At 44.6% G+C, this 10,677-nt stretch overlaps 1 protein-coding gene across 4 annotated transcripts; it reads right to left on the minus strand.

Annotated features, from left to right (window-relative positions):
• Positions 1–1,693: 1,693 nt before the first annotated feature.
• LOC108922721 (olfactory receptor class A-like protein 4) lies at positions 1,694–8,900 on the minus strand. 4 transcript variants are annotated; one of them, XM_018733030.2, is made up of 6 exons: positions 8,463–8,900; positions 6,895–7,041; positions 6,349–6,723; positions 4,652–4,912; positions 3,587–3,841; positions 1,694–2,530 (listed from the first exon to the last, which is right to left on the minus strand). In XM_018733030.2, the coding sequence occupies exons 3-6, from the start codon at positions 6,568–6,570 to the stop codon at positions 2,318–2,320; spliced, it is 951 nt and encodes a 316-aa protein (XP_018588546.1). In that variant the 5' UTR covers positions 6,571–6,723; positions 6,895–7,041; positions 8,463–8,900; the 3' UTR covers positions 1,694–2,317. The 4 variants fall into 4 exon arrangements, with proteins under 4 accessions (XP_018588546.1, XP_018588547.1, XP_018588548.1 ...); XM_018733031.1 differs by lacking the exon at positions 8,463–8,900 and adding an exon at positions 8,348–8,453; XM_018733032.2 differs by lacking the exon at positions 8,463–8,900 and adding an exon at positions 7,069–8,148 and having other exon boundaries at positions 6,895–6,981.
• Between the last annotated feature and the right edge of the window lie 1,777 nt (positions 8,901–10,677).

Consider the following 10,677-nt stretch of genomic DNA (forward strand, 5'->3'; position numbering starts at 1 on the left):
TGTGCAAGAAGGGCAGGAAATAGGCACGTTATTGGAGCACAAGAGATTAATTTACTACGTTAATTGTTTCAAACCTTGTTAGAGCCATTTCCTCTGTATTAGGACTGGAAACCAGTAAAGGTCAGATTGCTGTAAAGTTGGCTCTTTACAAAAATGGTACTGCAGCACAGAAAAACATATTTTCCATACCGTCTCCTAAACCTGCTTTTCCAGTAATTAGACTCATCAGAAGCCAAAACTAATCCCAATATATTCAGTGGAAGGCCAAAACTAGTCCTGGATGGAACACAAGGACATCCCAGGCCACATTGATATACAGATGTGCCATGACCAGTCCACTTTACCAGCATCTCTCTTAACCACACAACCAAAAGTCAAACAGGAGTATAAGCTCTAAGGCCACAATGCCCCTGGCTATTCATCAGCATGGCTATGTTACATGAAAAATTATGCTCTCCATCTTGTAAGTATCCTCATATATTCTTACAAAAGCAGAATTCACGCTGTTGCTGTCCTACAGCCACATATTTCTTGTAACTGGGACCTCTGTACATAAAAGTTGATGCTGTGTTATTTAATTGTTTGATAATATTTTAAATAAAAATTACTTACAGCTTGGGGGTGCGGTGGCGCAGTGGGTTGGACCGCAGTCCTGCTCTCCGGTGGGTCTGGGGTTCGAGTCCTGCTTGGGGTGCCTTGCGACGGACTGGCGTCCCGTCCTGGGTGTGTCCCCTGCCCCTCCGGCCTTACGCCCTGTGTTACCGGGTAGGCTCCGGTTCCCCCGTGACCCCGTATGGGATGAGCGGTTCTGAAAATGGGTGGGTGGGTACTTACAGCTTCATAATTATTTTTTTAAGATGCCGTACAGAATTTGTTGACATTTCACACTCACACTGTCTACAGTCGCTTGTCCCAAGTGGGGTCGCAGCAGGCTGGAGCCTAACCTGGCAGCACAGGGCGCAAGGCTGAAGGGAGAGGGGACACACCCCAAACAGGAGGTGTTATCAGCCCACACATCTTATTCACCGCAGTGATTTATACTGCTAGATACACTACTTACAATGGGTCAGTCATCCATCCATCAGTGGAACACACACACTCTCTCTCTGTCACTCACACACTATGGGGGAACCAAAACGGCATGTTTTTCGGACCATGAGAGGAAACCAGAGCACCCAGAGGAAGCCCACCCAAACACAGGGAGAACATACAAACTCCACACAGACTGAGCAGGGGTCAAACCCACATCCTCTCACACCACCCAGGCACTTTAAGACAGCAGCACTAAACACTGTGCCACTGTGCCCACATGTAGCAGCAAGGAAGCATGAAAAGATATCTGTATGACATCTCATCCCAGTTAAATAGAACATGAAAAAAACATTTATTAACAGCAACAGATAATAACAGTGTAAAATACAGTGACCTTCATTGTAATGAAATTGACTATATTTAGACTTAGACTTACTTTTTGCAAGATTACATTTTAGAATCCTGGAAGAGACTTATTATAGTAACTAACTATTGAGCTGCTTTAAAAAATACTCAAATGCATAAGCACATAAGCAAAATGGCAAGAAGCTTAAATTCCTCTCTATCACAATTTTCTTGAAAATACATTTACAATTGCAAACCATGACATTCGCAGTGACACAAATGGTCTTTTTCTTTGATAAAATAAATGAGCCCACAATCATAAAATTATTAAAACTGCGGATTTACAATAGGAGTTTTGCAAGGGAAGATGGCAATGGATGTCAAACACAAAATCCTTACGCTACCATGCATAAGAAATTGTCTGGTTGTGCTGTGGTTCACATATATGAGATGTGTCACAGCCAAGCTGGATTTCAGTGTGACACAAGTGACACTGACAAGAACTTCACACTTTGATGACGTCTGTCCACACTGATTGTCTAGTTGCACTTTACCCTGCCTGTGGTTCACATATATGAGATGCATCACCGCCAAGGCCGATTTCAGCATGACACTGAGAAAGAACTTCAGACTTCGATGATGACTGTCCAGACTGATTGCTCTCCAAGTTTCACCGTACATCCAAATCAGCTTTCGACAGCAGCTGCCGTATGACTCATCAGAAGCCACTCTAATTTTTATCATCATCATCATTCACATTTCACATGTAATTGTTTTGTACTAGATAATTAACTCCTCATCTTTTGTGATGCTATTTAAACTATATTTCCACTCCTTAAACTATAAATATCTTTATCGTGGACAGTTACTGGAGTCTCCATGATTCTAAACAATAATCTCGGCTGATGTAAAGAAACGGCATATAGTGCTGGTTATGGGGTCAGTGCACCAGCATGGCCTTCACCACAGCCCGAATGCGACGATGACCCAAGGCTAACACCACAGGGGACAGGGCAATGAATCCAGTGTTAGCAAAACGTGCCAAAGTAAGGAGAAACTCCACAGAGCGGCCACCATTGAAGTTGAAGTGATTGTTGGAGATGATGCTGGTTCCCCAGGACACTATGAACAGCGTGATCAGAGCCAGAATCACCTGAAAAGAGATAACATTAGAGGCAAGACTGAGACAGGCACTGAAACAAATGTGACTCTCAGGTATTCCTCAGAAACACCTTTCCCTTCCCTTCCCTTCCCTTCTCCTCCTCTCCCCTTCCCTTCCCTTCACCTCCTCTCTCCTTCCCTTCCCTTCCCTTCCTTTCCCCTCCCCTCGCCACCCCTTCCCTTCCCTTCCCTTCCCTTCCCTTCCTTTCCCCTCCCCTCCCCTCCACTCCCCTCCCCTCGCCAGCTGTTCCCTTCCCCTCCCTTCTCTTCCCTTCCCTTCGCCTCCTCTCCCCTTCTCTTCGCCTCCTCTGCCCTTCCCTTCCCTTCCCTTCGCCTCCTCTTCCCTTCCCTTCCCTTCCCCTCCCTTCACCACCCCTCCGTTTCCCTACCCTTCCCCTCGCCACCCCTTCCCTTCCCTTCCCTTCTCTTCGCCTCCTCTGCCGTTCCCTTCCCTTCCCCTCCCCTCCCCTCCCCTCACCACCCCTCCCTTTCCCTACCCTTCCCCTCGCCACCCCTTCCCTTCCCTTCCCTTCCCTTCCCTTCCCTTCACCTCCTCTGCCCTTCCCTTCCCTTCCCTTCCCCTCCCCTCCCCTCACCACCCCTCCATTTCCCTACCCTTCCCCTCGCCACCCCTTCCCTTCCCTTCCCTTCCCTTCCTTTCCCCTCCCCTCACCACCACTTCCCTTCCCTTCCCTTCCCCTCCCCTCCCCTCACCACCCCTCCGTTTCCCTACCCTTCCCCTCGCCACCCCTTCCCTTCCCTTCCCTTCGCCTCCTCTTCCCTTCCCTTCCCTTCCCCTCCCTTCACCACCCCTCCCTTTCCCTACCCTTCCCCTCGCCACCCCTTCCCTTCGCCTCCTCTCCCCTTCCCTTCCCTTCCCTTTCATCCCTTCCCTTCCCTTCCCTTCCCTTCCCCTCCCCTCCCCTCCCCTCACCACCCCTCCGTTTCCCTACCCTTCCCCTCGCCACCGCTTCCCTTCCCTTCCCTTCCCTTCCTTTCCCCTCCCCTCACCACCACTTCCCTTCCCTTCCCTTCCCCTCCCCTTCACCTTGGCAGCCCTCCTCTCAGCAGGTATTCTGCGCAGTATGAGGGTGTCCTCTTCGGGCTTTGTCCCGCTGTATGTGCGCCCATGCCCGTAGAGGGTATAGAGGGAGCTCAGGTTTGTCACGATCATTAGAACAATCGGAAGCATCTCATGGAACACCAGGAAGGTGGTGGCAAATACCAGACCGATGTAGGGAGTTGAAAAATTCCACACACAGCCCAGTAAGGGTCGTGTCGTTGTGGTGACTAACATTAAAGTCTAACAAAAGGTGAAGAGAGACAGAGGAGATGTACATAAGCAGTGAAAATCAGTTAATTTATTCATTTGTTTAGAAATGCTATTTATTTACGTACATTTACATTTATTCATTTAGCAAACGCTTTTGTCCACGTACATCTCAGCAAAAGTACAATTTATGCATTACATTAAGAGAAGGAGACACAGCTGCAGACATGAAAGTCTCAAGCAAACCTAGTTTGTTCCCTACCACTTGCTGTATCGAGGTTCATCGATCGAGTAGGTGCATAAAACACAGGATAGACAAATCCCAATACCCTCCCACCAATTTTTAGACAGAGTTTCTGCAGTTCTGAGTGACAGGGGGAGGTCATTCCGCCACAACGAACCCAGAACCGAGAACATTTATTTATTTAACAATTTATTTATTAATTTATTACATTTTTAACTCATTATTTTATAAGTGAGAATGCAGACAGTTACCCAATGCTTCATGGTAATTCCTAAAGGTTAAGGCATTAAGCACTATTGCTTAGTCTACCTGCCAACTGCATTGTGCACATTTTGGGAAGTGTGCCGTTGAAAAATAAACCAACTTCAATTTCAAGCACCCACTGGCTCACAGAAAATTTCTGACAAAGAAGGGAGGCAATGCAGGTCAAGCTGTAACCAGGAGTTCAGCAATGAAAAGTCAGGAAGACTTAGGAAGAGCACAAGTTCAAAAGCAATTCTATATAAATGTCATAGTGCTCTGTGTAATTTAGGCTGAAGGCAGTTCCTAAACAAAAAACAAATTATAACAGATTCAAGGCATCGTATTGTGGCACACACCTCTGTGCGGTTCCTCTCTCCATTCTTGGAGAAGATGTAGGCAGGAAGCGAAAACAAGAGGTTCAAGGCCCAAACCAGCCCTAAGCCCAGTAGAACTCTCTGGAACCCATGGGAACCCTGTGAATGGTTCTGTGCAGGGGCCAGGCGGTGCAGGGTGTAGTGGTGAAAAGCACTGAGGAAGAGCGTCGACCACACGTTGGCGCAGCGAAGCCACAACCATATGCACATGAAAAAGCGGCACCACCCAAGGGACAAATACAGCTGGGCAAGGAAGAAAAGGAGGGAAAACATTACAAATATGTTATACAAAATGTCAAAAACCAACCAGCGTCAACAACTGCTTGTCCCTAGCTGGATCATGGCAAGCCAGAGCCTATCCTGGAGGCACAGGGCAGGGTGCAAGAGAAACACCCTGGATGGGATGCCAGTCCATTGCAAGGCACCCCAAGCAGGACTCGAACCCACCACACAGTGAGCACCAGTCAAACCCGCTGCGCCACCACACCCCGCTTACATAAAATGTTTAAACAGAAATTTTTTAAACTTCTTGGTCTTTTCCATGTGATCATTTTTTTGTTTTTCTTCATAAAACAGTGGAAGCATTTGTCACAAACTTAAGCGCGCAGCGAAACATCGTGGCAAAAATCAAATTTTTCCATAAGGACAAACTCAGCTTTCTGAAATGAACTACGTTGAATTAACCTTGTATTGACATTGCTATTTACTGTCATAAAGTGCAACAGTTCAAGATTCAAATATTTTGCTGATCCTTTTCTTCAAATCAACTGACAATGTTAAGGTACTTGTAACTGTTTATCCATTTATTCAGCTGGGTAATGTTACTGGACTGTATTTTTTTTTGAGGATAAGTATGCTGCTCAAAGGTGCTATGGCTGGAGATTGAACCTGGGACCTTTGCCTTCAAACAAAGAAATGCTAAGCACTACACCACCTGGCTATACCCCACAGCCATGTTAATATATATAGTATAAATATATAGTAATACACACACACACACTGTCTGAAACTGCTTGTCCTGAGCGGGGTCGTAGCAAACTGGAGCCTAACCCAGCAACACAGGGTGCAAGGCTGGGGAGGAGGGGACACACCCAGGACGGGACGCCAGTCCATGGCAAGGCACCCCAAGCAGGACTCAAACCCCAGACCCATCGGAAAGAAGAACCTGGTCAAACCCACTGCACCATCACCTCCTTTTATAATAATACAGTAGTACAGTATATTTAACAATTTATTTGTGGGCCTTCAAGCATGTAGGGTCATGACTATGCATTTAAAATGAGTTTTAAGGGGTTAAAAGGCTACAATGATTTTGTGAGGGAGTTTGTAAACGTAGGGCTGCAATTCCGGAGTGTAAACGGGGGAATTATAACTTTGTGTATCGAGCGGTGTTCTGTAAACAGAGGAGAGTTATGCATCTCATTAAATTGTCTACCATTATGTTTGTTCATGTAAAAGGAGCCTTTAAGAAGCTGGACTGCAACCCTGCTGGAGGAATCGTGCACAATATCATGGTAATACTGTGTACGTGGAATTAATCTGTGCAAGAATTAATCTCAAGATGAAAGTCCACTCAGTAAAAATGCGCAAAGTACAGTTGCTCAGGAAGAAGAAATAATTTGTGTTGTAAACACCATTGCAGGTCCACATGAGCAAAGGACAGTTTTCAATATTAGTACCTCAATTCCGGCGTCAGCCATCAATAGCAGCAAGTTTCTCACCAAGGACACGAGCAGGTTGGACAGTGCCATGTTCATCAAAATGATGTCAGAGCTGGGTCCTCGGCTGCCCTCCCGCACCGCGTTTTCCCCGATGACACCGATCACGACGCAGTTTCCAAGGATGCCGAAGACCACCGTGATGGTGTACAGGGCCAGCTGCACTAATGGAACAGCTGCCATCGGCACTTTCTTGTTGCTCTGTATGTATCAAACCCAACTGGTGACTTCCAGTGATGCCTGCCAGTTATCGCTGCTTCGCTGGACCTCGGAGATGTGGCTTCTCCTTCATCCCTGTCTCCATGTGCCCCCAGGTCCCCTTCTCCACCACCAGCCCTGCATCAGCACACCAATTGGGGCTCAGCTGAAGTTGCTCCCTCGTCTTTGCAACCAATCGGAATGAACATTACGGCAAACAAGGGTATGAAGGCAGGCTAAGCCTTTCCTCAACTGCCTAACCTGGACAGAAGGAAAACTGTGAAAAGTAACCCTACTAGCATTGCTTACCCTGATTTCCTGCACACGAGCATCTTGATGCTGTTAAGACCCGGGCAATAAATGCATCACCCAGTTTGCCAAAGGTTCAGGAAGATGCTGGGTTAAGAGGTACAGATGAAATGGGGTTTCAATGCCGGTAGCTCAATAGGCGCAGCGCTGAAACACAAGAGATTAATTTATTACCTTAATTGTGTCTCAGCTTGTTAGAAGCATAATGAATTACAGCACAGCTCTCTGAAGAATCTCTTCCATCGGAGACCGAAAAGCAGCAAAGAGCAGGCTGATGAGGAGAGAGCAATAGGAAGACTGCAAGTGAGCCGTTCCGCATTAAATCATCCCGCTGCTCAACTGCGCGAGGAAAGTCCGAACAGAGCCGTCACGAAATACACATTTTATTCTCTCTCTTTACGTGGCAGATTTAACTTTTTTGGAATTTCTGCCCGCAGTTAGAAAGGAGCACTCATATTTCACCACTGTGTCTCTGAAACTCTAGAACGGAGAGTTTTGACAGATTCTTATTCAATTGTCTCTTCACATTTACTAGTGTCCATTTGCTAGAGCAAGCAACGTCCCAGAAACCGCAGCTTCTAATAGAATCATCTTTATTTAAAAATACTGATCCCCCCCGCTTCCCTAAAAAATGAAATAAAGAAATGGTACCCTCCCCTACATCTTGAGACCATTTTTCAAAGTATGATGGGTAACTACTTTTTCAGAAATTTTATTCACTCAGATGTAACTACTTTACCAGGTCAACATCTCAGTGGTCAAGAGCCACTAAGGACAGAGCTGTGGGGTATACTAGCTCAACTGAGGGTGGCCAAACACACAACTCACCAGAACTGCATGCCTGTGGAATATGCAAACATCACACAGACTGAGCTGGATTCAAACCCACACCCAACAAGACCAGGTGCTGTGAGGTAGTAGCACCACCCAAGTGCTTGGTCAACAATGTATTAACATCTTGACTAGTCTCTTGAAAGGTACATCAGTAGTTCCCTTCTACATAGAGAAGCAGTGTGAAACAATGCACTTGTGAGTAGTTGGGTCCATCTTTTGACATGATTCAGTAGACAAGTTGAATGTTTATTGTATTCCTTTTATACCATGGTATATGACAAATAGGCTGTACTCAAGAATCATATACCTGCATGCACATACCTCTTTTTGTTGATGTCATGCAAGCATCATATTTTTATGCTTTGCTGACACTTTTCTTCAAAGCAACTTAGTACAATTTACTCAGCTGGGTAACTTAACTGGAACAAATTATGGTAAGTACCTTGCTCAAGGATTCTACAGCCAGAGGTAAGGATTGAACCTGCAACCTTCAGGCCCAAAGGGGGCAGCTCTAAGCACTACACTACCAACTGTCCCACTCCTAACATTTTACCATTCCTTGTGTCATAGAGGTTTTGTGTAAAAACTGTAAAACCCACAGTTTTTGGTTGCCATGTACCTGGCAATGAAGCTCACACATAGTGACTTCTGTTCTTTTTGGAAAAAGTTCTCTCCTTTATAAGAAAAATTTCCAAAATGCATAAGTTAATTTAAGAGTAAAGACACTTTTCCACTTCAAGCCTGATGTAAAGCTGCTGAGCTCAGAAGTTCCACGGGAAAACACTGGTGACATCAGTGATCCTGGGTGGTTTCTCCTCAGTCTCTGAGGCAGAGCTGCTGCCATAGCAGCTGTCAGGGTCCTGAGAAGAAAAGGTGAAAGTCGGGGTACTGAACAAACAATGCACTCAGGGTTAATATGACAAAGTAAACGTGTGACAGTGACACACAAGGCCACTTTTCTAAAGAAAGAATAAGCCCAGTCCTACATTTACATTAATGCATCCAGCAAGCAATTATATGTATATATGTATGTATGATGGATCTGATGTGTACATATAGTGCTGCTTGAAAGTGTGTAAAGCACTTATGTCCCTTTGTTTTACCACAGAATGGTTACTGAATGAGAATCAGTGTTTCTCATGTGACAAAACAGGTGTGTAACCAATTCCATATGTTGCTTTAGAGTAAATAGCGTGTGTAGTAGAAACACGGAAGTAGGGCAGGTGTAAAAAATAAGTGAACCCCAAGTTGTACTGATTAAACCAAGTAGGTAAGTAGAATCAGGTGTGTAAATCATCATCATTTATTCATTTTATAATTTAAGATTTATCATTTACATTTTATAAGTTTATCTTAATATTTTACACAAGAGTAATAACCATCCCTATAGGGTTCACATACTTTCAAGCAGCACTGTATTGCTGAAACAAAGCTTGTTTGTGTGATGCCCTCGTTATCATAGAGCACATATTCCAGCAGTTACCCGAAGAAGTGAAGTATGAATAGGAAAATAGGCCGATAAAAAGAAGACACACACGGTGAATGAGTTACTTTCAAAGGTTTCACCAATTTGGGAGGGAAATGGATCTGAACGAGAGAAGTTTTGAGACTCTTCTTGAATGCTTGAAAGGATTCAGAAGTTCTGAGGGGCAGAGGGTGTTCATTCCAGCACAATGAGACCAACACAGACTTTTAAATTTTGGATCCCTTTTGAGGCAGATTAGGAGGCAGTAAAAGGTGTAAGAGTGTAGCATTGTTATTGGGGTGTAGGGATGGATCAGGTAAAGAACTGGGGTGATAATCATTTGACCGTTTTCTAGACCCTAACCAGAGTGTTGACCTTACATTTACATTTTTTCATTAAGCAAATGCTTTTCTCGAAAGCGACTTCCAATGAACTCTATGTAGTGTTATCAGCACACACACCTTATTCACTGCAGTGACTTACACTGCTAGATACACTACTTACACTGGGTCACTCATCCATACATCAGTGGAACACACACTCTCTCTGTCACTCACACACTATGGGGGAACCTGAACAGCATCTCTTTGGACTGTGGGAGGAAACCAGAGCACCCGGAGGAGCACCCGAGCACCCAAACTTCATGTGAGCAGCTGCAGGAAGCCAGCGGAGATAGCTGAGGAGTCGAAAAAACACAACTGTTTCTCGAGGGAAAATTCTTTGATAAGACTACGCTTAAAAGGCGTTAGGAAAAGCAGCCCATATGCTTCACATGCGGAATATTCAGTGAAGAGTAGAAGCCAGGAGGAAAAAACTGTATTATCTACATGTGAAGCATATGGGCTGCTCTGATAACCGTCTCTGAGAGGGTCCTGAAGTATTTAATAACTAATATTCCCTCCATAAAGTATCTGATGAAGGGCTTAAAAAACAGAAACCGTGAAACGAATCGTTTCATGTCGGCATAGCAACCTAGTTACTACAGTTAAAAAGCTTAATTTACTCCTTCTCTTGTATTCAAGTGAATTTCTGGAGAAATTTTTTACTTTTCATAACAGTTTCTGTAAATGGCACTTTTTCCTTTTGCTTCTATAAGATAAAATGGCACAGAAGCCATTTCACTCTGTATGGTAATCGTTAAAAGGGTAATACTGCAGATGTGGAAATCAGAGACAGTGATTTATGGGTGGTAGAACTTGCTAATTTGGTATACGTAGAAGAGTTATGAAATGTTGGATGAACTTGCCCCTTAAACTGGCAACAAGTGAAAGACTGCTCAAAAAGCAATAAGGATCTGTAGCGACTAGTGATGTAAGATGTAACCTTTTATTTTGCTGTGATAAACATGATTTAGATGTAACTTTCAAGGTGTGGCTGGGTTCTGCATGCCCTACCTATACAAGCAGATACAAACATACCTTCAGATTCTTTTATACTCTTCATAGCCTTTCAGATATTTGCATTTATCCTGCAGACACTTTTCT

This window comes from Scleropages formosus, chromosome 2 (assembly GCF_900964775.1).
Source record: "Scleropages formosus chromosome 2, fSclFor1.1, whole genome shotgun sequence".
NCBI classification, from domain to species: domain Eukaryota; kingdom Metazoa; phylum Chordata; class Actinopteri; order Osteoglossiformes; family Osteoglossidae; genus Scleropages; species Scleropages formosus.

Coding starts and splice junctions, on each gene's coding strand:
- LOC108922721 (XM_018733030.2), bottom strand. CDS start 6,570: ATGGCAGCTGTTCCATTAGTGCAGCTGGCCCTGTACACCATCACGGTG. Junction 4,913..6,348: donor TGGCTGACGCCGGAATTGAG/GTACTAATATTG, acceptor TTCCTTGCCCAG/CTGTATTTGTCCCTTGGGTG. Junction 2,531..3,586: donor CTGAGAGGAGGGCTGCCAAG/GTGAAGGGGAGG, acceptor ATCTCTTTTCAG/GTGATTCTGGCTCTGATCAC.